Raw genomic sequence first — 25,615 nt, 5'->3', positions numbered from 1 at the left:
ACTATTATTTGTATCTTTAGACCCAATTTACTTTTGGTATTTGTCTTTAAAGCCAATTCTAAAATACAATACTTTTACTACTTATATTTATACAAAATGATTGTAAAAACCCCAAAATACCCCTTTGATTGGCCCAATAAAACCCAGTACTCTCTCATCTTCCCCATTTCACCTCAGCCCTAAATTGAAAAAACGAGATCCCCTTTTCGTCGTCGCCCGTCTCCAGCCGCCGACGCCCCGTTCTAGCCGTCGCCCGTCTCCGGCGTCGATGTCCCTGTCCCTCTCTCTCCAGCTCGTGCCTTCCCATTTCCGTCATCTCCATAAATGCGTCCCTCTTCAAAATTCTGATGATCATGTCCTCTTGCTCTTCTGGTAATTTTCCCCCCTCCTGGGTCTTCTTCAAGCCATCGATTCTGCTTTGAAAACCTTTCCTCCCCACCAATTATTTTATTGCTCTGAACAATTATTTAATTAATCGGTCGTGCGCGGTGAACAGATTTGAGAGGGAGCTATTGAGGGGGGCCGGGCTTGGTGAATGGCTCTGACGCGCGCCATTTGTCGAGTCATCCGTTCACTGTTCTCAGCTAAAAATTCTACGGCAACCTGAAAAAATAAAATAAAAATAAAAATAAAAATAAAATAAAAAATCGTAAAAGAAATCCCGTCGGCTATTATTCTAATACGCAATCATAATTCTAGGGTTTCTGAAGCGACGGCATGTCGGTTCGAGTCATCCGTTCACTGTTCTCAGCTAAAAATTCTACGGCAACCTGAAAAAATAAAATAAAAATAAAAATAAAAATAAAATAAAAAATCGTAAAAGAAATCCCGTCGGCTATTATTCTAATACGCAATCATAATTCTAGGGTTTCTGAAGCGACGGCATGTCGGTATAAAACGAGAATTTAGGGCAAATAATTCTTTCTTTTTGGAGAATGATCGAAGCTGAGATCCAATCGAATATCGCGTAGGTAGGAGGTAATTTCCACTTGTTTTGATAAGCTTTCGGTGTTTTGGGTAGCTAAATGGTGGATTTTTCTCTGGATGCTAGCTTGATCTGATCAGCTTGCGATGGGATCCCGAACTTCGAAGCTGAGAGCTTGCTGCTGGGGTTCTCAGTTCAATTCGACTGTTCTAGAAGCTCCGGATGCTGGTGAGCTTACTGAATCTTGAAAAATTATTTCCTCACAAAAAAAAAAGGATTTTTTTTTCCGTTGGCGTTGTTGGATTTGGGGATTGATGTAATTAGGATTTGATTTTTTGTTGATTGTAGAGAGCGAGGAGAAAGGGGATGGAGGATACAATCTGCCGCAGTTTCAGGAGTACAGTTTTGAGCAGCTGAGGCTGGCGACGTCGGGATTCGCGGCGGAGAATATAGTGTCGGAGCACGGGGAGAAGGCGCCGAATGTTGTTTATAAGGGGAAGCTTGATGCTCAGAGGAAGATTGCGGTGAAGAGGTTTAATAGATCGGCGTGGCCTGATCCTCGACAGTTCTTGGTAACTTTGGTGCTCTTTTTCTTTTGTTGTGAGTGTCATTCGGTGATTTGTCGGACTAATTAAGTAAGTACTCAGCATATACTTCTTATAAAATTTAATGGTGGGTGTATGGTAAATGTCTGTGTTATTTGCTTTCAATGAAGTTTCTCTTGGTAATATTTGCTCCTAGGCCATCAATCCCTCGATGTCGGCTTTATTCATTTTTGTTGGGTTTTCATCGTCTATCTAGCGGACGTCAACTCTTACACGCAGGCCCAAACAAAAAATTTCCCCCCTCCGAACTTGAATTAGTTGCTAACCAAACTCTCAGTTATCGATCTGTGATGAGTTTGAAGGGGATGTTAGATATAGTATTTTACTTCAACAGGACTTTCTTTTATTATAGTGTTTCCTTTCTTATTAAACTTCCGGTTCCATAGGACTTTCTGTATCTACTGATATTACAATATTTGTATATATAAGGTATTAGTCCCCTCAATAATCAGTGAATAACGAAATATTTCTTTTCTTAATAGATAATCTAAATATAGGAATGGACACCTTTGTGCCAAAGGTGAAACTGTTGAGTGTGATTCTAGCAGTACTAATATGCTTGATAGATGCTAAAAAAAGCATTGACAATTATAAAAGTAACCAATAACCTTTCAAGTTTCTAAATATATAGTGATTTGAGACAAATGATATTCTTTCTTGCTTTATGATACCTTTTCCCAATATTGTCTTAAAAGTTTCTCTTTCCTATGGGTTCATATATCTGGTATGGAAACCATAGCATCATGATCGAGTGATTTAGCTGTTTATGTATTTATATAATTTTAGTTAGGCTCTCAAAATTTCTAAGTCCATTCTACTTGTATGCAAGTGGTTTAAACCATTTAATTCGAGCTTGCAAAGTTTGTCGTGTTCTCTTTCTCTCTTCTTTGTATTGGCTGTCTCGTGTGGTTCCAAATTGAAGCAGCCAAACATCTAATTTGTACCTTTGCTTCTTTCTTCTTTATTCCTTCTCAATTCCCTAAGACCAATCAGCCTTGTGCAGTTTGGATTGAGTACATAAGCTCACTTTCTTAGCTTACAATGGTCCAGATTACTGCATATTCGAGTATGTCGCCTACATGTTTTGTTTGCTTACTGTTTGCCTTGTCTGGACATAGTCCTTCGCTTCTCCACACACATTTGGTGCAGTTTATAATTGGCCCAACTTGTAGCTACTCAATGGTTGGTGTTGACAGTCTTAGTATACATTGTGCTCAGTCAAAAAGTTACGGCTAACACACTGTAATGTGAGGTTCAAAAACATAGTTTTATTATGCGTACAGTCCAATATCGGGTATTGGTTAATTGGACTGTACAATGATTGCTCGGATTATGCGGAATTATGCATTTTTGAGTTTTTTAGTATATATATTATTTATCATATATAAAACTATGATGATTCATGATAAATATAGAACACTCCAAGCAAAACACTAACAATAATACCCCAAACTTTTCAAATCAAAGTCTTTATACACTTAAAAGTAAACCTATTAAAAGTTTATAAACTAAAGACACCTAAATTAAAAATTCAATGGTCAGATTATATAGCGAGTACTCGGATTATGCGGAAATATGCATTTTTGAAATTTTCAATGCACAAATTATTTATCATATATGAAAATATAACAATTCATGAAAAATATAAAATATTCTAAGCAAAAGACTACCCCAAGTCATTCAAGTCAAAGTTGATGTACACTTAAAAGTAAAACTATTAAGACTTCATAAACTTAAGACACTCACACAGGTCATAACGCTTTAAAGTACTAATAGAACTTTTGTTCTAGTCTTCGTCATCGTCCTTGTAGCAAGTGCTGGCGGAAGCGGTGAATGGAGATGGCCCTTGTCAGTGTCTTCATTCGACAGCAGTCGGAGGTGGTGATTTAGAGGCAACTGGTGGCGGTGGGGAGGAGACTATGTGGAGGTGACTAGGTATACGGTTTTAAAGAAGCATATTTTTTGGGATCTTTCGAGGTAGCGATCGAGAAACGTTAGGGTAATTAAGTGCGGGTAGGGTAGGATTGGGTAAATTATGCGCTTGCATAATTTCATGGCAAAACTTCAATATAAGTTTCTAATGTTTTAGTCCGATTTCATTTGGGTCCTAATTGTTCGAAACTCATCACTAGCGGTTATAAACATTAACTCTGTTATCAAAATTGGTCCTTTTTTATTTTTTCTGCTAACTTTTGCTAATATGGAATGATTTTTTGGTTATTTTTGTTTGGAAAATTGCTTCCTCCCCTCAGATTTTTAAAAATCAAGCTTTGCCCCCTAAGTGAGACCTTAAAAGATTTAACCCTCTAAACATTTAAGTCACATTGTCATGCTCCCTCTCTCAAACAATATTTTCATTTATCCCTAAAATACCCCTATTTTTCCATACTTCAAAATTTGGTCCTTCAAATCATGGAAATTGCAATTGGGTCCTTCTATTCATGAGGTATTTTGAACTTAGTTCCTCAAATCATTAAAATTGCTATTAGGTCCCGTAATGCTCAAGTTATTTGGAAATTCATCCCTCCTATGAAGAGTAAAAATATCAATTTGAGAGAACTTAGCCTCAAATTATCTAAACTTCTATTAGATCACACAATTCCCAAAGTTGTTTTGAGTTAATCCCTTTGATTTCTAATTTCACTATTGATTTGATGGACTAATTTCAAAATATCTTAAGTGAAGGACCTAACAACAATTTTAAGGATTTGAGGAACAAATTTCAAAGTACCTTATGAATTGAGGGGCCCAATAGCCCAATTTCCATGATTTGAAGGACTAATTTTAAAATATGGAAAATTAGGGGTATTTTAGTGATACATCAAAATAATATTGGGGAGATAGGGGCTTGACAATGTGAATTAAATGTTTAGAGGGGTAAAATCTTTTAAGTTTTCACTTAGGGGACAAAGCTTGATTTTTGAAAATCAAAGGGGTGGAAGCAATTTTTCCAAACAAAAATAACCAAAAAGTCATGCCACATCAGCAAAAGTTAACATAAAAAATAAAATGGACCAAATTTGATAATGGGGTAAACGTTAAGGACCTCTATTGATGATTTCAAAAGTTAAGGACCCAAATGAAATCAGTCTAAAACATTAGGGAGGTATATTGAAGTTTTGCCTAATTTCACTATGCGGGCATAATACTCTTCAACTGCTCAATTATGCAGTTTGATCGCATAATCGAGTGGGATTTAGCTACCCAACACGTTTTGATGTCATGTAGGACTACTCGAGCAAGTGCCGCGTGTTTTTGAACATTGCTTTGATGATATGATATGAGAGTACTAAGGAGCAAAAGACCATTGACATGAATGTGGGCTGAGACATATTGTACTTATTATATTCACAATCAAAAAGTTATGGGTCCTTCACATGTGTATTGTACTCCATCCGCACGATAATAAATGATGTCTTCCGCATTAGGAGAGTATTGATATACATTGTCAATCTAGAAATAAAAGCTTAAGCTTTTATATGAAGTGGTTTACTGACAATCCATGATGTGATGGGAGTAGGTCACTTGCTTTCCACGGAAAATAGTCCATTCGAGGAAAAAACTATATCAATGTTTATAATTCAAAATTTCCTTGCTTGGCACATAGTTTACCTCTTGTTTTTTCAGTCACAAAATATTGTGGTATAGCTGCTGTAAGATATTTCCCTTGCACATGGCTTCCTCCATAGGATGGTAAATTAAGTTAAGTGCAGTTTTATATTCACTTTAACCTGTAAATTCAATCACTCTTCCACACCGTTAACTTTGGAACGACCTCCACTGTCACCGTAAATGTTATCACTGTTTAGGAATTTTTGGCATTTAAAAGGACAAGGCAAGTGTAAGTCACAATCGCTATGTCACCGTCCAAGTTATTTGTCAAGGTAGTATTTCTAGGATCTTTAGGGTATCGGAGCTAGATGGTTAGGCTTGGGCAATATTATGAGATCATGGTTCTTCCTTAGCATAGATGATGCTGGTAGAGATAAGGAATCACATTAAGCTTGGAGATCTCCATTCTATATTGCTTTTGCAGAAGCAGCTTAACTATGAAAAATTTTCATGGCCCCACCAATAACTTGCTTGCAACTAACGCATGACTTTCTTGAAACTATTTTCCATACCAACTTTTCCATACAATATGCTTTCTCACAATCAATCTTCAAGACAAAACCAACTTTTTGAAAACTCAGCAACGCCCTTTGCTAAATGTAGGTAGAGAATTCACTGATCTATCCATCTTACTCATATTCTTTACTCAAAATCCTTTACTTAAAATCCTTAGTGAAATCAGTGTTGTGAAGTACGGATGCTTGGGCTGCTAGTTGGAAGCGGTTATGCAATTTAGAAGCAAGGTGCTTGCATTTTGCACTGTCAGCATCTAAATCTAGCATACCACTAGGGGCCTACCTAGGTAAGCCACTCTGCAATAGACCCCCTTAGGATGCTATTTTTTAAAAATAAGTTTAAATTGCCTGGTTCTCTTCTAATAAGGTCATTTGATTAAATAAGCTTTTAAAACCCTCGTATCCTCCCTTCTCTCCCTAAACAAAGACAGCTTCCTACCACCCCCTGACCACCCTAAAAAAAGTTAGTGACAAGTCTTAGAACAATAGTTAGTGAAAGAGTAACAGGTCTCAGAGCACGGCTAGGAGAGTGAGCCTCAAATGACTTGATCCGTCCCAACAACAACGACATCAGTAACATCAGGAAATGCTTTGCTCTGCTCGTATATAAATTTTAGCTTGATTAGTACATTTGCATAGTTTTGCTATTCTGATGCTTCTCCTTATAGCATATTCCTGTCTAGAATTATCTATTATTCAAGTACTCTATTCTGTTAGGTTATCAAAGATGTTTGAATCATATTGCATGATATCTATTTGTCAACATCATGCAATAGGCTACCATTTTTTTCCTTATAATGCAATTTCATTGACAACTTGTTTTATTCCAGGAAGAAGCAAAATCTGTAGGTCAGCTTCGGAGCAATAGATTGGTGAATTTGCTTGGTTGTTGTTGTGAAGGTGAAGAGAGGCTGCTAGTGGCAGAATACATGCCTAATGACACTCTTGCAAAGCACCTTTTTCACTGTAAGTTGCTTGTGGATGCTGCTATATGGAAAAACATTATATTTGTCTGGGATCTATCTCAGATGCTATATTCATTTAATTCCACATACCTTTGCATTGAAAATTATATTAATTTTCTTATTTGAAGGATAATGACATCCTTGCATTTTCACTGAGTTTAATTTGATCTGTGGATGCAGTTGTATTGTAGTTCTTAGTGTATGATACTAGTCTTTAACTTTAGCTATTTCTATGAAGCTTAATCTCTTCCAAGGAACTACCTCCACAAGTTACCATCCTGTTTTATGATATTTTCTATCCCCTCATTTTATTGATAATGACCAGTCATATTCTTTTTTTCCCTAGACATCCATTCTGATAGTTATGAATATTCAAGTTCTTTATTAATCATTGTTATATTTCTTCACTGTCTTCCAGTTTTAATTATATTAATAATTGAGCACCTCTTTCTAAGTAGTCTCTCTCCAGGGATGGATCTAGAAACTTTTTCTTGTGAGGGCACATACACAATTATATGTATGTATTAAATAGTTTATATAGTATAAATTCTACTAGTAGAAAGACTTATTTATAAAATAATCCTAAAAATCTGAACATAATACTTTTCATTATCATTTTCATATTAATACAAGATTATTTCATTTTCATCACAAAATCTAACAAAACACTACTAAGTTCCTCCAACAATAAGCCTTCATAATTTTATGAGTTAACAAGCTTATGGGGGCACCTATGCAAGTTGTATTGAGGCACCTATATAAATATGTAAATCCCCTTAATAAAAATTTTCAAATTGTATTGGGGCAAGTGCCTCCATACGCCTCTTCATTAGATCCGTCTCTCTCTCTCTCTCTCTCTCTCTCTCTCTCTCTCTCTCTCTCTCTCTCTCACACACACACACACACACACACAGACACACACACACAGACACAGTGAGATATTGACCTTGCATGAGATCCTTACTTCCTTAGTCCAGACATACCATATATCATATATGCTTCTCTCTAAAAGCCCAAAGTACATTCTCAATGTCGATATGCTAAGCTAATATTCTCTCTGGTTCATCATTTAGTTTTATTTTTGTTAGTGGATAGTCCATAACCAACTTAACGAAGAATTAACACAATACAAATAGCAGTAAATCTTTTTCTATTTGCACAAAATGTCTTAATTTACTTCCTACAAAGTATAATCATAACTTTACTTATTCATAGTGATATAGTGCCAGCGTGGTGGTTGCTGTTGGGGGCAAAGGCCTACAAATGGAGATGAACTTGTCTAATAAGCTTAGAACCACTTTAGCTCAGAAGTTTAAAACCTATCCGAGCTATGTGCCATAGACTTATTTAACCGTATATAGTCTCATATTTTTGTTTTAGGAGTAAATTTTAACTTTATTCCTTTTGATATATCAAACTAATTTGAAACTACATGAATGCGACACTTCAACGTCTCCACCTTGATTTGCATCCAATTGAGTCTAACCCCTCAACTTACTAAGGGAGACAACAACCCAACCTGCGCTATGCGAAAGAACCAATTCACTCTAGACCATAATGCAATCACACGCACTTTACTTAACCCTAAGCCATGCTAGTGGTGATCACACCCTGCTCAAACTTTGGCAATAGGGGCAGTATGCAGGGGTGGAGGAGCTATGTAGGGGCCTAAGGGGCCTTGGCCTTACCTGAAAAATATAAGAAGTTAATGGGGGTAATTGTTTAGTAATTTCATAAATCTAAACTGCAATAACACCTTCTCAAAATCGGTTGTTAAATGGAAGGGATTCATTGGTGCTAGAAAAGAGATCAAAGGAGGGGTTGGGCTCTCTGGACCTGGGTTCAAAGAAATTAAAGAAGATGAATAGTGCTTTTACTTTTGGGGTCGTGAATTCTTTGTCATTTAGGATCATTGTTTGGTGCATTGAGACAAGGAAGTTTGGTGTTTTGTGGATGGAAAAGTGCAGCAACTAGCCAACAGGCCTTGGACTCTTTCATTTTTGGGTTTTTTCAATATTAGTCCCTTAAATCTTTTATATTATAAAGTTAGTCTCTCATATCGTTGAACTTGCTATAAGCTTCCCTAAGTCTAAATTATTCTGGAATTAATCTCAAATCATTGAAACTGCTTTTACATCTCCCAAATCTTGAGTTATTTTGAAATTAGACCCTCAAATCAATAGTGGAACAGGTAGCAATTGAACAAGAATTAGTCTCTCCAGTCTCCAATCATAAAAATTGCTATTAGATCCCTAAGTTCTCATAATTTTTCTTTCAAATTAATTCCTCTAGTTGTTGCTTCTACATTTGATTGGAAGGACCAACTTCAAAATAACTTACAAATTGAGAACCTAACAACAATTTCAATGATTAGAGGGACTAACTCTAAAACATGAAAGATTATACGTCATCGCATTTTAATTGTTAATTTTTTGGACCCCCTTCCTGAAATTCTTGGCTCCGCTAGTAGCAGTGCGTCCACCTTAACCTCTAACCTCATATGCCAACTGTTAGATATTATTAATAATTTAGTATTATTAGATTTAGTAGATATTATGAGATATTGCTGAGATATTATGAGACATGATTAGATATGATTTTATCTCATACCCATTTTGTAATATTCTCCTAATCTCTATTTAATAGAGCTTAGAGTTAGGTGAATAATAAAAACTTTGTCTTCTCTATTTCTCTACATAGTATCAGAGCATTTTTGATTCTAGAGAGACATCTTTCTTCTTCCTCGACCTCGGGATCGCCGAGGGGGTTTGCAATGCCTCCATACTTCCCCTCAGCAACTTCGACATCTTTAACTCCAACTACTACTTCGGTATCACCAATATCTAAATCCTCATAAAAAAGCCTCTAAAATAACATCTCTATTTTCCCAAAAAAGGAAAAAATGTTCATCGGAGTACTATTCATCATTGCATGAATCCTGTTCATCACGTGAATAATAGTGAAGTTGTTGTTCATCCTGCCTCCTCATCCCGGTCAACTTTGACAATCGCCATTGCTTCCTTTATGACTCTGCCTCCAGTTAAGTCATCTTTCTTGTAGAAGGATTTCTAAAATCAAGATTGAGCGACTAAGTGAGTGATTGATCAATCAAGGGTTTTCCCTTACTGTTTCTATTAGCTGACCCGCCTAGGGTTTTTACTGGCTAACCCGCCTAGGATTTTTACTGGCTGACCCGCCTAGGATTTTTACCGACTCACATTCCTAGGGTTTCTTTTCCTGGCTTACTTGCCTAAGGTTTTTATTGGCTATGACCATAATATCTTGATTGTTGATGTCTTTAAGTATTCCAGACAAAAACGACATTACCGAAGCTCTTGCAACTAGTTGTTTTATTCCCATTTGTAATAAGCTCGGCATATGTGGTATCTATGCTCTAGCTTGTGGGGAGTATTAGATATTAATAATAACTTGGTATTATTAGATTTAATTAATATTATAAGATATTGTTGAGATATTGTGAGACGTGATTAGGTATAATTTAATCTCATACCTATTTTGTATTATGCTCCTAATCTCTATTTAAGAGAGGTTAATGTTAGATGAATAATAAAGACTTTGCCTTCTCTATTTTCCTACAACAAAGTCTCATTTTCTTGGAGTGACAAGCATTAATATTCAATGGCCGTCGGACCCTGGACTGTGATACCACTTACTATTTGTAAAAGGCTGCAAATGGAGATAGATCTGGTTAGTAGTTTGGAACTGCACTGGTTGAAAACATTAACCCTAAGTTGCAATTTGTATCTATATAACTAGTTATGCATCTTACTCCCATTTCAACATGGGGCTAAATTTGAACGTTGTGTCTTTTGCTATACCAGCCCACTTGAAACTGAATAGACATGTTGCAATAGTTACTGTAAGCAAAAAGATAAAATGTAATAATTGACAATTTCATACTTATTTATGGATAGAATGGCATCTCTTGGTGTATTTGTAGAAGTTGCAAAAGTCCATCCACAAAATTATTCAAAGGGAAGACAGTAAGCGAAATGTACACTTTTCCTTTTCACGATAAAAGTAAAGTGGTGATATCCTATGTACTTGTAGATATTCATGATTACAATTTATTGTCAGGAATATTTACCTTTGAGTTGTCCTTTGTCTGGCGGTTCAGATTTTTTCTTTTGCGGTTATCTAGTTATTGCATTTGTTCTCTCTTTTTCTTTTTTGCTAATATTGGTGATCATCCTGTGGCATAGACTTTCCGACTTTTCTTCTAACACATAGTGTGTAATTTTTCTTTTCTTTTCAGATTAACTGTATTTTGCATAATGATCTCTTTACCCCTTTCACGCAGGGGAAACACAACCCATGAAATGGCCAATGCGATTGAGGGTGGTACTTTATCTGGCTGAAGCATTAGAATACTGCACTAGCAAGGGGCGTGCTCTTTATCATGATCTCAATGCTTATAGAGTTCTATTTGACGAAGTAAGAATAGGATGTCCACTAATTTTCTCCTTTTTTTCTTTACTACATTTGTTGTTTTTGTATCTCTCATTGTGAATTAGCATTGTCCAGGACTGCAATCCTAGGCTTTCATGCTTTGGACTGATGAAGAATAGTCGGGATGGTAAAAGTTATAGCACAAATTTGGCATTCACACCGCCGGAGTATTTGAGAACAGGTATATGCTGCATCTTGAGTTTGATTATTTATCTATTTATATTTTCACTTAAGAAGCCACTTTTATTCTCTGAATAATGTCTACAAACCACAACACACGAAACGTGTTGAATGAAATTAGTAGTTGATATGCGGTGATAATTCTCTCTCTCTCTCTCTCTCTCTCTCTCTCGGGAGGGGAGTGGATACCTTAATAAGTAATTATACTGTATCAAGTACTTGATATTGTTTTAAAACTTCGACAAAAGTAGGGTTTTCTGATTGGCCACACATCGAAGTAAGAATTAAAAACAATCACAATGAAACACGTAACAATGCGCTATAAACTAACACGAAAAATACAAATCCACACACATAACGATTGTATAGAATTATTTGGGTATCACTCCTTACAAAAGTAAACATCTGAGTATGCCTGCACTTGAACGCCTGCTTTAAAGTAATCTATCTTTCTGTTGCATCTGATGTGTAGCTTGCTTGTTGGGCGTCTATGCATCTTCGACATGCTCACAAGAAACTTTTGAATTTTAAATCATTTCTGAGTTCCATAGCTCTCAGTATAGTGCTTTTGTATAGTGCTGTTCTTGAACCTCCTTTTCTTGTGAGTCCCTTTGAGAAAGATGCAAATAAATAGTTCATCTTTGCTGATATATGAGGGAATGCTTATCAATTCTACTTAGGTACTCAATATTTTTGTTCTTTCTGGTATCTAATAGAGCTTTGTGCATCATGTCTTGTCCAAAATATTACGATTGTTTGTGTGGTCTCTTACTCAGCAATCATGAATGATTCCCATCAGTGATATGGCTGGCTTATTCTTCATGATTTTCTATTCGAATTCACTCTTTTATCTAACATGTATAAGAAAAAAACATCTATCATCTGCTTATCCTAGAAAGTGACTGTTGTTTTGTGCCTTGATATGCATCTTAACTACAATGATATTGCCATATCGGCATTATTATACACATTACATACTCGCATTTTCTTATCAATTGTTTATATACATTACTTTTTATATGATGTGCAGGAAGAGTTACACCTGAAAGTGTGATATATAGCTTTGGTACACTGTTACTTGATGTGCTCAGTGGCAAACATATCCCTCCTAGCCACGTAAGTTTTACTTTTTTAATCTCACATATGAACTGTTTTGGGTGCTGCTACTGTCAAAAGGAATAGTAAATCTTCTTTAGTATTTTGGGATGAATGTGGTGCTGTTGTCAAAGGGAATAGTAAATCTTCACTAGTACTTCAATTTCTGATTCTGTGACCAACTCCTTGAAATTGTAAAGAGGAAGATAAAACCAAAAAGATGTCAAGGAAACTATGGCAGAACAGATTGAGCTGGAAGAAACTTGTGTTGATAGTCGAACACTTGAAGATCAACAGCTGACAAGTTGGACCTTTGCAGAGTGTTGTATCTATGAAAAATGTTACTTGTTAGTTATCTTCCCAAGACAATTGGCATGCACGTCAACTGCGAGTTTGTTTCCTCTTTTGGTGGTGGTACTGTTAAATGTGTGCACAACTGCAATAATTTGCGTTTATTCCATATTTATGATGTATTTCTGTTATAGGTGTCTGCATTAATATCCTTACGTAAAAGGTTTATTTGGCTGTTCTTGTCATCAGTGAGGAAGGAGAGAGGGAAAAGATGCAGCAAAGGAGGGCCGTTTCTTGTAAACGTGACATTCAACATCAAAGTTTACCGTTTTCTAAAATTGAGGGTGTCTAGGGGCTTATTTTTTGGTCAAGGTAGCTTTTAGGTTAGCTTATTGATATCCACGTGTTAGGTAACATCCCAAACAAGCTAGCTTTTAAGTCCATTTAAAAAGTTAGGATTCCCAAACTAATGAAAAAGTAGCTTATTACTCACCTAAATAAGCTAGGAATGACCAAGCAAATGACTATTCTGCCCATACAATTTTTATAAAATTTTTATCGTAAAAGTCAAGAGCCACCAAAAGCTTAACATATTTTAAAAGCTTCTGAAAATAGTTCCCCTAAACACCCTCATCATGTAGTTTTTACCTTGTAGATATGAATTCTGTTGCTAGTAATCTGATTGGTGAGTTACTGTCGATTGAGTTCTCCACAGTTTCATGCATAGTTCACAATGTCCATTTATGTTTTTGTTAAGATGTTTCTTGCCTCCTAGAAACTGAACTCCATCGTTATCTATGTTATTACTTGCAGTTTCTCTTTCGTTGTTTTTTGTATTTCTTCTACTGCCAATTGTGCTCCATCCTTACAGATTTCCCTTGCTTATTACTGTAATTATTGGACCTTTGATGTAGTACTGACTTTTGGCACTACCATATATTTTCGTGTACCTTGTTATTGCCTTCATAATTGTTCGGCTTCCACTATTTCTTTTATATAGACAATCGGATAGGCTAGAAGAGTAGTGCATGACAGAGAATTGGCGAGCTGTCTCACATGGAATATCTTTATCTGGTTCCTTTCTCTTTCTCCATGTCATATATTTTTCAATCTTTTTGCTCTGGTTAACATCATCATGGTTAGATATCTGATGTACATAATTCTACCTAAAGTTAATTAACTAATTTTGCAAGGAACTACTTTCTCTTTCATATATTGTCAAGAGTGTTCAACATGTTTTGATTACGTGAACCAGATTGTTTCGTTCTGGTGTTGACACTTTCATGTGCTTCAGTTGTTATCTGTGTCCATATTAGTCTTTTCCTTGAGTAAGTTGCGAACTGCTCTGATTTGTTAGTAAACTCATATTCATGGTCCTTTTGCCTGTTTTCCCCCATAAACGCTAGAAATATAGTATTACCAAGAATAGAAGATCTTATGTTTTTCCTCTCATCTAATGTTATCTTATAATTTCTTTTGCAGGCTCTTGACTTGATAAAAGATCGCAATTTTCATATGCTAACAGATTCCTGTTTGGAAGGTCAGTTTTCGAATGAGGACGGGACAGAATTAGTTCGCTTAGCTTCTCGGTGTTTACAATACGAGCAGCGAGAGCGACCCAATGTAAAGTCCTTAGTTCTTGCGTTGACTCCTCTTCAAAAGGAGAATGAGGTGAATCTCCCTCCCTCCCTCCCCCCTCCTCCCAGCGCGCTCTCTGTCTCTGTGTTTGTTTTAGTTCATGCATGTGCGTGTTAGACTGAGAGAGTTCAGTGCAACTTTCCTCTGGACCGTAACAATTCATTCTGAAGTCATCTTTTGGAAGAACTTATTTTCCATAAGGATTCTCTGGTCTAATGTCAATAAACTAGTCTCTGACTGAAATTTTTATGATACCAAATTCTCTTTCTTGGAACTCATTTAGGAGTTTGTTTCTCAGGTTTATTTGAGTCCTTCATATATTGCATCATAGTCGAACATGCACTTTGTGGTCGATTGTTGTGTTTATTTGAAACCTTCGTCAAATGACATGATAAATGATGACACTGTAGCCGATTATTTGCCCAAATTGTTCCTGTTAAGTTAAATATTGGGTATTGGGTTAATGAGATGTTACCCGTTAACCTTAACCCTATTTGTATGGCTATATATATCTCTCTTGTTATTCTCAATAAAACAATTAGGGTTTTCTCTATTCTCTACATGGTATCAGAGCATGAAACCCTAGCCGTCACAAATCTTCATTCAAAAACCCTAGCCGCCGCCTGCTGCTACAGTACCGCCGCCTGCTGCTACAGTACCATCGCCTGCTGCTACAGTGCTGCCGTCGCTACAGTGCCGTGCTATAGTGCCCCCTACATCGTGTTGCCTATTCCCTCGACATCTCAGTCTTCGAACTGATGAGAGGACGATTGTATCCCTCAACATTTCAGTCATAGAACTGATGAGAGGAAGCCTCGACATTTCAGTCATAGAACTGATGAGAGGAAGCCTCGACATTTCAGTCATAGAACTGATGAGAGGAAGAGTGTCTATCTCACATTGTTGAGATATTTTACTTTTATTCTTGTTTCCTTCGAGAAACAAGAATATAGAAATTGAGCCTTTGTGCAAACAAAAGCCAGGGCTCTCTCCCTCAGGTGATCTCGCCTACGCAGTGTGAGGGCATGACTATCTATCACTCTGCCTCTAATCCTGCTCCTGATCTGCTCTTAGTTTATGTTTTGAAAACTGATCTCTACTACTAATCTGCCTATTTGATTACTATTTGTCTCCTATTGTTGCTCAAAAATAAAAAATGACTACTACTCCGATATCGGACATCTCCTCTACTACTCCTTCTATTGTTACTGGTGAGACCTCTGCGCCCAAGGTAGTCTTGGGGACTACTATTAAATTGAATGGTGCAAACTATCTGCTCTGGACACAAGCTTTTCGCATCTTCATTGGCGCTCAGAGCAAACTACCACATCTTCTTGCATCTCCACCACCAACCTCAGATCCCACCTACAATTCATGGCTCTCATCTGATTAGTGTTATGACTTGGCTTCTCAACAGTATGGAAGCACAGATCAGTAGCAGCGTTATGTTTTTAACCACTGCGAAGGAGATGTGGGACAGCCTAAAGATTATGTACGGGAACGAGAAGAATGTTTCTCGCGTATTTGAAATTTATGAACGATTGTTTGCGCTCAAACAGGGAGATAAGTCAGTTCCGGAATTCTTTGGTGAATTGAAGGGACTGATAGACGAACTAGAGATGCATCAGCCGGCAGTAGCTGATGCAGCGACGCTATTAGGGTATCGTCGTGATCTGGCAGTATCCAAATTTCTTTCTGGGTTGAATCCTAATTTACAGTCCAAGATGAGAGGACAGATATTGGGTGGAGATACAATTCCCTCACTGACTGCTACATTCTCCAGAGTCATGCAGGTCACTACTGGTATTACTTCTGATACTACTACACCATCTTCACCTACGATGGATCAGTCTGCCATGTTCTCTAATCGAGGCAAAGGCCGCGGTCGTGATCGTGGCCGTGATTCAGGAGGAGGACGTGGTTCCTTTGGTGGGATGCAAGGTGAATCTGATAAGGGTTCACGACAGTGTGGTCATTGTGGGAGAACCAATTATATTTCTGAGAAGTGCTGGGAGAAGTTTGGTCGTCCTCAGTGGGCCCAGGTAGCTGATACAGAGTCGACTAACTCATCTATTTCTGCTACTACTTCTGGTGGTCCAGCTGTTACTGCTCTTACTGTTCAGATTTCTCAGGCAGATTATGAGAGGTTACGCCAGCTAGAACTCTCTCAGAATATTCATTCTGCTACTCATGCATCCTCTTCAGGTATGGATGCTTACATAGCTTCTTCTCACAAACCCTGGGTACTAGATTCTGGAGCCTCATCTCATATGACAGGTATAAAGGATCATTTTGTATCTTTACATCTTTCTGATAAGTTTTCTTCTATCCGCATTGCTGATGGTACTCTTTTTTCAGTTCGTGGTGATGGAGTAGTTCATGCTACTTCCTCTTTAAAACTAACTGATGTGTTATATGTTCCCAAATTTCCTGTTAGCCTATTATCCATTAGCAAGTTTACAAAACAAAATAATTGTAAAGTCACATTCTTTTCATCTTATTGTGTTTTTCAGGACCTAGCAACTGGGATGAAGATTGGTTCGGGGCATGAGAGAGGAGGTATGTACTATTTGGACGACAGTGTGCCAGAAGCTGGCCTTGTTGCATCACAGTCTGACTCCACTTTATTATGGCACTGGTGTCTGGGTCATCCTTCACTACAAAAACTTAGATCGGTAGTTTCTGTTCAGCCATCTATTTCCTCTTTAGGTTGTGAGTCGTGTGAACTGGGTAAGCACCATCGTGCTACTTTTCAGAGTCGAGTCGATAAACGTAGTAGTTTTGCTTTTGAGTTGGTTCATTCCGATGTCTGGGGTCCTTATCGTGTTTCCTCTGTGCAAGGTTTTCGATATTTTATTATCTTTGTTGATTTCTCTCGCATGACGTGGCTTTATCTGTTAAAAGAGAGGTCAGAGGTCTCGCACGTTATTGAACTCTTTTATAATGAAATAAAAACTCAGTTCTCTACTTCTGTTCGTATTCTTCGTACTGATAATGCTTTGGAATATATGAAAAGTGATGTTTCAAAATTTTGTGCTCTTAATGGCATTATTCATCAGACTTCTTGCTCTCACACTTCACAACAAAATGGAGTTGCTGAGAGGAAGCATAGGCATATTCTAGATGTTGCTAGAACACTGATGATACATATGAATATTCCAAAGTATTTGTGGTCTGATGCTGTTCTCACTGTAAATTATTTGATTAATCGCATGCCTTCCTCTGTCCTTGATGGTTTAATACCATTCAATTGTCTTTATCCTGATAAAAAACAATTCTCTGTGATTCCCCATGTCTTTGGTTCTACGTGTTTTGTTCAGGATTTAACTGCTGGTTTGGATAAGTTGTCATTCTAGATCCATCAAATGTGTTTTTGTTGGATACTCTCGTACTCAAAAAGGATATAGGTGTTATCATCCGTCCATCAGGAAATATTTTGTGTCTGCTGATGTTACCTTTTTTGAGTATGTCCCATATTTTTCGTCTGGTTCCACTACTATTGGCTGTCCACAGGTACCACTACCTTCTTCTGCTCCTACTACTATTCCATTACCTGCTCCTGTTGCTCCTGCACCGAAGCCTCTACTGACATACTCTTGCCGTCCAAAAGTACATGCCCCTGAATCTGCTACTACTGAACCTTCATCTCCAGCTGTCGGTCAATCTCATGTTAAGGCCTCTATTCCTTCTGACTTGGATATCCCTATTGCTCTTCGAAAAGGTAAACGGTCTTGCCCGAAATATCCTATATCTCTTTTTGTCTCTTATGACCGTCTCAACCCATCTTTTCGTCAGTTTGTCTTGTCCTTGTCCACTGTATCTATACCTAGGTCATATGAGGAAGCTATGTTAGTACCAGCTTGGAAGCAGACCATGGATGAGGAAATAAATGCACTACTTTCTAGAGGGACTTGGGACTTGGTTTCTCTTCCTACTAGAGCGACTGTGGTTGGTTATAGATGGGTGTATACCCTAAAATATCGCCCCAATGGGTCTGTTGACCGTTATAAAGCTCGCCTGGTTACGAAAGGCTATACCCAGACATATGGCGTCGACTATTTTGAAACCTTTTCTCCCGTTGCTCATCTCAACTCCATCAGAATTCTTCTCTCTGGCTGTCAATATGGATTGGGCGATGCACCAACTAGATGTGAAGAATGCTTTCCTTTATGGTGATTTGGACGAGGAGAACTAGATGTGAAGAATGCTTTCCTTTATGGTGATTTGGACGAGGAGGTTTATATGGAGCAACCTCCTGGGTATGTTGTTGGTGATTTGGACGAGGAGGTTTATATGGAGCAACCTCCTGGGTATGTTGCTCAGGGGGAGAATATTATATGCAGACTAAGAAAGGCCATCTATGGGTTAAAGCAGAGTCCTCGAGCTTGGTTTGATAAGTTCAGCAAGGTTATTTCTAATGTTGGTTTCCAACGTTGTCAGTCTGATCACTCTGTCTTTCTTCGACGCACAACAACTGGTTTGGTTATTTTAGCCGTATATGTTGATATTCTGCTGACTGGGAGTGACTCTATTGTCTTAACTGAGACTAAGGAGTATCTAAACCGTCATTTTATCACTAAGGACATGGGAAAGCCAAAGTATTTTCTTGGGATTGAAGTTGCATATAAAAAACATGGCATGTTATTGTCCGAAAGGAAGTATGTGCTAGATTTACTAGAAGAAGCAGGTCTCTTGGAATGCAAACCTGCAAGCACTCCAATGGAGGCAAATGTTGATTTGTGGCGTGATGATACCTCTCTCCTAGATGATGCTGGACGATATAGGAGACTAATTGAGAAGCTAATATATTTGACAGTTACCAGACCTGATATTACTTTTGCAGTAGGTGTATTGAGCATGTTTATGCACAAACCTAGAGACGTTCATTGGACAGCAGCTCTGAAGATTTTGGCATATGTCAAGAGTTGCCCTGGCAAAGGATTGTTATATTCTGAAGATTTTGGCATATGTCAAGAGTTGCCCTGGCAAAGGATTGTTATATAAGAAGCATGGGCATACTCACATTTCGGCTTTCTCTGATGCTGGCTACGCAGGAGACATGGGAGACCGGAAGTCAACCTTAGGATTTTGTACTTTTGTTGGAGGTAATCTTGTGACTTGGAGAAGCAAGAAACAAGATGTAGTATCACGATCTAGTGCAGAGGCCGAATACAGAGCAATGACTCACACTGCTTGTGAGATGGTGTGGCTAAGAAAGTTTATGACAGCTTGGTTTTGTTCAGCCTGGACCCATGCCAATGCATTGTGACAACCAGTCTGTCATTTATATTGCACAGAATCCTGTGTTTCATGAGAGGACAAAACATATTGAAGTTGACTGTAATTTTGTCAGAGATGCTTGGGAGAAGAAGATAGTATCTCTCATATTCACTCCGTCCTCACAACAACTTGCTGATATTCTTACCAAGGCTACTTCTTCAAATGTGTTCTCTACTATATGTGACAAGCTGGGCATGGTAGACATCTATGCTCCAGCTTGAGGGGGAGTGTTAAGTTAAATATTGGGTATTGGGTTAATGGGATGTTACCCGTTAACCTTAACCCTATTTGTATGGCTATATATATTTCTCTTGTTATTCTCAATAAAACAATTAGGGTTTTCTCTATTCTCTACAGTTCCTGCCACCACGATCCCAGCAACCACAATTATTAGACTACAAGTTTGAAGATTTTGTAACCATGTCTGTATAAGGTCTAGAAATTGGGCCTTGGGGGGAATTTTAGGTAATATGTCAGTCTTCTGTGTTCCAGTTATCTATGTGGTTCCGGGATGGAACCAGGAATTCTGCTTTCCTTTTTCCTTTCTTGTGTGTATGTGTGTGCGTGGTGCTTTAAAGGCAATGATTGAGTCAATATGTAATTGACTCTGCACATAAACATAATAAATTGGTAAATTATATTATCATCATTACGCATATGGAAATGCTTTTAGAATATTGCCTGAAACTATTGACCACCAATTGTGTAATTTGTTCATAATGTTCATGTCGCTCTATATACTCTGAGCACACTTCAAACACCATACTTCCCAATTCTGGTCTGCCTGATGATGGTTATTATTATGTACGAATATATAAGTAAACATGAACTGCATGGATCAATTCTTATATCGTTCTGTCTTTTTCTAAATTTCCATGTTTATTCTCATTTCTCATTTAGTCCTATCAGTCAGAATTTTAACTTAATACTGCATCAGTTGATCTTGATCCTACTTGATGACTGCTTACATCTGTGCATCTTTGTGTTTTATTGAGCTACAGATTTGTGATTCTATGACTATCGCATGCAACTTAAAGGTCTTTTATGTATAGGTCCCTTCATATGTCTTAATGGATATGCCACATGGAGGTGCTTCCTCATTAGAGTCACTCTCTCTTTCTCCACTAGGTGATGCTTGCTTCAGAATGGATTTGACAGCAATTCATGAGATTCTAGAAAATACTGGTTATAAAGATGATGAGGGAACCACAAATGAGGTTTGTGTTTCAGTTTTTGAAGCGTTTATTTTCCTATATGATTATTGTTGCCTTGGTTTATGATTATTCAGTCCATAGAGGTTAATGTAACTTGCAACTAATGTTATATCAAGGCAAAAGTTCAGTGGAGGTCCCTCATATATTGCCCAAATACTATTTGGGTCCTTTATGTTTGGAAGTTACCCGTGGAGGTTCCCAACTTTACCTCTGTCATCAGGTTAGATTCTTTTCACAAACTTCTGTTAGCTCTTGCTGTCAGTGGTGTGACAGACAAACTTGTAATTTCACTAACTGTTGCTGACGTGTTAGTAACGTGGCAGGGCAAAAACTAGTGAAAGCACAATTTTGTCTTGACTCATCAACAAGATTTAATGGAAGTTTGTAAAAATGATCTATGTTGATGACCAAAATAATGTTAGGGCCTCCCACTGACGACTTCCGAACATAAATGACCTAGATGATATTTAGACAGCACATAAAGAACCTTTATTGGAGTTCTGCCTAATATCAATATGCCAGTGTCATTTTTTTGTTTACTTATTTATAAATTTATGCATGCACACATGTTCTTTCTTGGTTGTTTTGGTTGTTGACAAATGTCTTGTCATTCATTGTGAATCACAGATACAGACAATTTTGCCTATTATTTATGTATCTGTTTTGTTCTTTCTTGGTAGTTGGAGAGGTTGATGAGTTTAGCCACCCATGGTTGGACAGCAAATTCCTTTCTTCAACGGCTTCTTGACAGAATATACAGCTCCGAAATCTTTCTTATCCCCTTTTCTGGAACTTATTGTCGTCCAAGTTCATTTTCATGACTTTAGTTATGTTGCAATGACATCATATTTATATGCGCTAAACACATGCAAGATACTTGATGGATGCATAACCAATATGTCCTATAAATTTTAAACCTTGAGCAGATGAAGACAATTGGATTATGATCGGATGTTATCTAATTTTCATGGTTTATATCATTTGTAGTTTAGATTAGATATGAAATTGCATCTGTACTAATTGTGATTTGTGGTTGATTTTGAGGTTATATACCGTCTTATCATAATTTTTTATACACACATTAGAATCTAATATTTTTCATGACCGTTTGCATGATATTTCAATGTCCAATCAATTTTTTAAGATTTTGTATTCCCGTGTATTGCGTTCTCCATGTCCTGTGTCCGTTTTTATGCAGCATAAAGTTTTAAGTGTATAGGCTTCATTTTTGTTTGTAAGCGTTCCGTATATAGATAATATCATCATCCCTTACAATGCTCACATTACCTTGTAGTGTTTCTTATTCATTATTCCTTTTCTTTTTATTTCTTTGCCAGCTGTCCTTTCAGATGTGGACCAATCAAATGCAAGAGACATTGAACTCAAAGAAAAAGGGTGATGCTGCTTTTCGACATAAAGATTTTAGTACAGCAATTGACTGCTATTCACAGGTTATTCTATGCTTACTAATTCCTTTGCATAATTTTCTTTTAGTTTTGGTTCGTATACTGTCATGATGTTATACTTGCTGCCAAAATCACCTAAGTAGCACGGTTGTCTAGAGATGATTCTGAATGACCATGAAATATGTTTTGAGTAATGGATCGAGATTTTTAATAATACAGTTGAATACCATGTACAGGTTGCCTATGTTTAATTTGCTTATCCTACCTTGCATAACTTGCACGATTCTTTAAGTGATCAATGGGAATGCTGCCATTGTGTTGGATCAACATGCATTAGAGGCTCTTATATCTATGCCTGACACATATTTGTAGTGACACATGCAAGATGCTTGGTTATGGGTCTTAGACTCTCAATTTTATGTCAGCATTGAACAACCGGAGACAATATGATTTGGGCTGACTGGTGTTTAATTTTTCATGGCTTACATGATCAGGAAATTGAATTTATATGAAATTACATATTTGTGATTTATATCTATGCCTGACACATATTTGTAGTGACACATGCAAGATGCTTGGTTATGGGTCTTAGACTCTCAATTTATGTCAGCATTGAACAACTGGAGACAGTATGATTTGGGCTGACTGGTGTTTAATTTTTCTTGGCTTACATGATCAGGAATTTGAATTTATATGAAATTACATCCTTGATAAACCTTGAGGCTGTGTCATATGTATGTTGACATAGCAACGATGGAGCTAGTGATGAAAGTTCAAGAAATAATCCTCTCAATCATTATTAGCCAGCATATTTTGAAAAAAGCTAATTTTAGCTCCTTCAGTTTACTGCTACAGCCACAAAACACTGCATACTATGATGTACCAGGTAGATAATACGATAAAGAAAATTTTTATGATACAGCCAGTTGTATTAGTTTATGCACCAAGACTATAAAAACTTTAAAGTGATTGATAATAATGATCTGTGGTAACTGCTTCCTCAGAGCATGCTTCTTTGCTTTTATATTTATTCTCTCAAATTAAATTTTTATTTCAATGAATTTCTTGGCCAATAGAGCAGATGTAATTTGCATTTGTATTATTCTGATAAATACGTCATGTGCAGTTCATTGATGTTGGAACCATGGTCTCTCCAACTGTTTTTGCGCGTCGTTGCCTGTCTTATCTGATGAGTGACATGCCCCAGCAAGCTCTTAATGACGCAACTCAGGCTCTAGTGATATCTCCAACATGGCCAACTGCATTTTATCTTCAGGCTGCTGCCCTTTTCTCCCTAGGACTGGAAAATGAAGCTCGGGAAGCTTTGAAAGATGGCTCATCCCTTGAAGCTAAAAAGAAGTGATGGGTGGATCCTGATGTTTGGCGACCTAGAAACACAAAATTTGAGGTAACTCACTGCTTCTTATGGAATTGTAGGTATACAATTCTTTCAGAGTAAATTTCAGAAATTACCATAATACTTTATGGGAGTTAGGTCTCTGAAGATTACTATAAACTTCTTTTATTAGAGAAACTACCATATCTAATGGCAGATAAGTTTTCACGTTCACGTGACATGTTTCAGACAATTTTGCCCTTATGTACTCTATATTGTTATCCTTGCCCCTATCCTATTTTGAAGGGTAGTCTAGACCTCTTATCCAAATTGTTGACCTCTTAGCAACAATATTCACTAGATCATGGTATTTTTCTGCACTTTTGAAAGTTCATGCTAATTTATCTAATAAAAAAAAAAGTTTATGGTAGTTCTGGGCAAAATATCTCCTAGTTCATGGTAGTTTGGTATAAGTAAATTTACCCTTTCTTATTTAGTACCAAATGTACCTACGTTTTGTGTTATTCTGGTGCTATTGCTAGAATGACGAGACCCTCTTATTTCATTACCGATTTGAAGATAAAATGGAGTGGCCTTTTACCTCCCGTCATTCACTTGAATAAGAAAAAACTAGTACAATAAGTATCACCTTTTCTTCTATATATATTTTAAAAAAAAATCGGCGACAATGATTTTGCATCAGGTTTTAGGCACAACTCTTCAGGTGACGGGGGTTCTCGTAATCTCGGTAAATATTTGACTCGCCCCTCCATATTGTATCATTGTGTGTATATATGGAAGCAGCGACCGAAGCTTGGGTACACATCCTTGAAAGAAACAAACGCGAAGTAATAAGTCCTCAGTTGGCAAGCAAAATAGGAAGGACACCATTCTTTCGTGCTGAAATGTGGAATATTGCTGTTTTTATGACAGGTTGCAGTGTATATGTTTGTTTCTTATGGTGAATTATGTGGTTTTTGCAGCAGTTGTGATGATTTTATTTTGTGGGTGGTTTTTCTTCTTTCTTGTAAGCTTCTTGTATCAAACTTTTTCTTATTTTCATTTCAATAGTTGTTTATTTGGAGATATGTTCACTTCTGTTGTTGTTACTGGACTGTGGGTAAAATTCTTCTGGCGCTAAATGACATAAAATTACGTGAAGCAACTTGAAAGTTGGAAGTCGTAAAAATACTTCTGCTTCATTAAAAAGTAATGTCTGTTTGAGAGCAAGTAACGTCTGATTGAAAGCACGATTGGGAACTATGGATTACAATTCATTTGAGTTATAATCCAAGTAGATAATAATTCAAAGTGGTAAATTTAGTAGATTGTAATATGTTTTTGAACTTACATGTTTGACAAACGGATGAATTGTATAACATATCATTGCTGTCAAAGATTAAAAAAAATAAAAAGAGATGAAATAAGAGTTAGAATGATAAGTGTTATTAGAAAATTTGTAAAATCATGAGGATAAAATTTTCTTTTACGTGGTCAAACTTTATGATTATAATAATCCATCAAAAAAGGAGTTAGGAAGCCCCAGCTCTTACTTTCTTTCTTGTGATGATTTTCTATACTGAAAATGGTTGAATTTGCGTCTTCCATCACGTTAGAAGTATCCAACTTGTTGAAGCTAAATTTGATCCCCATATCGGCTATAGGGTTGGGATCACAAAAGCTAAAAGGTAGAGAAACTATCAAAGTCCATAATTAACTATTTAGAGAACGCAAAAATGTGACACTCGAAAAGAACAATCAATATCCAAATGTAATCATTTTGAATTCATAATTATTGTTCAAGCATTTGTCTTGAACTTGAGATATGCATATGGGCATAGAAAGAATATCAGTACCTGATCATGTATTACATTTATTAGGAATAGGAAATTTCTCCAAAACATTGGGACATCATTATCCCAAACTGAGAAGTATCCCAGAAAATGGGGAAAAAAAGGAGAAACATTTTTTGGGAAAGAATATAGATTAATTTCAATTCATTCACTATCATGTCATGTAGTCATTCATAGTGAGAAACAACCGGATCCAACACTAGGTGTTTGATCTCAAAATATCCTATGGA

At 37.0% G+C, this 25,615-nt stretch overlaps 1 protein-coding gene across 4 annotated transcripts; it reads left to right on the top strand.

Annotated features, from left to right (window-relative positions):
• Nucleotides 732–24,626, top strand: LOC109819724 (probable serine/threonine-protein kinase BSK3). 4 transcript variants are annotated; one of them, XM_020385588.1, is made up of 13 exons: nucleotides 732–967; nucleotides 1,052–1,153; nucleotides 1,274–1,497; nucleotides 6,488–6,623; nucleotides 10,944–11,077; nucleotides 11,168–11,273; nucleotides 12,303–12,388; nucleotides 14,141–14,329; nucleotides 16,810–16,971; nucleotides 20,629–20,793; nucleotides 22,128–22,241; nucleotides 23,323–23,604; nucleotides 24,236–24,626. In XM_020385588.1, exons 2-12 carry the CDS (start codon nucleotides 1,072–1,074, stop codon nucleotides 23,557–23,559), a joined length of 1,635 nt encoding a protein of 544 aa, XP_020241177.1. In that variant the 5' UTR covers nucleotides 732–967; nucleotides 1,052–1,071; the 3' UTR covers nucleotides 23,560–23,604; nucleotides 24,236–24,626. The 4 variants fall into 4 exon arrangements, with proteins under 4 accessions (XP_020241177.1, XP_020241168.1, XP_020241160.1 ...); XM_020385579.1 differs by having other exon boundaries at nucleotides 732–971; XM_020385571.1 differs by having other exon boundaries at nucleotides 732–978.

This window comes from Asparagus officinalis, chromosome 1, assembly GCF_001876935.1.
Source record: "Asparagus officinalis chromosome 1, Aspof.V1, whole genome shotgun sequence".
NCBI classification, from domain to species: Eukaryota; Viridiplantae; Streptophyta; class Magnoliopsida; order Asparagales; family Asparagaceae; genus Asparagus; species Asparagus officinalis.
This window is presented reverse-complemented; position numbering and strand designations above follow the sequence as displayed.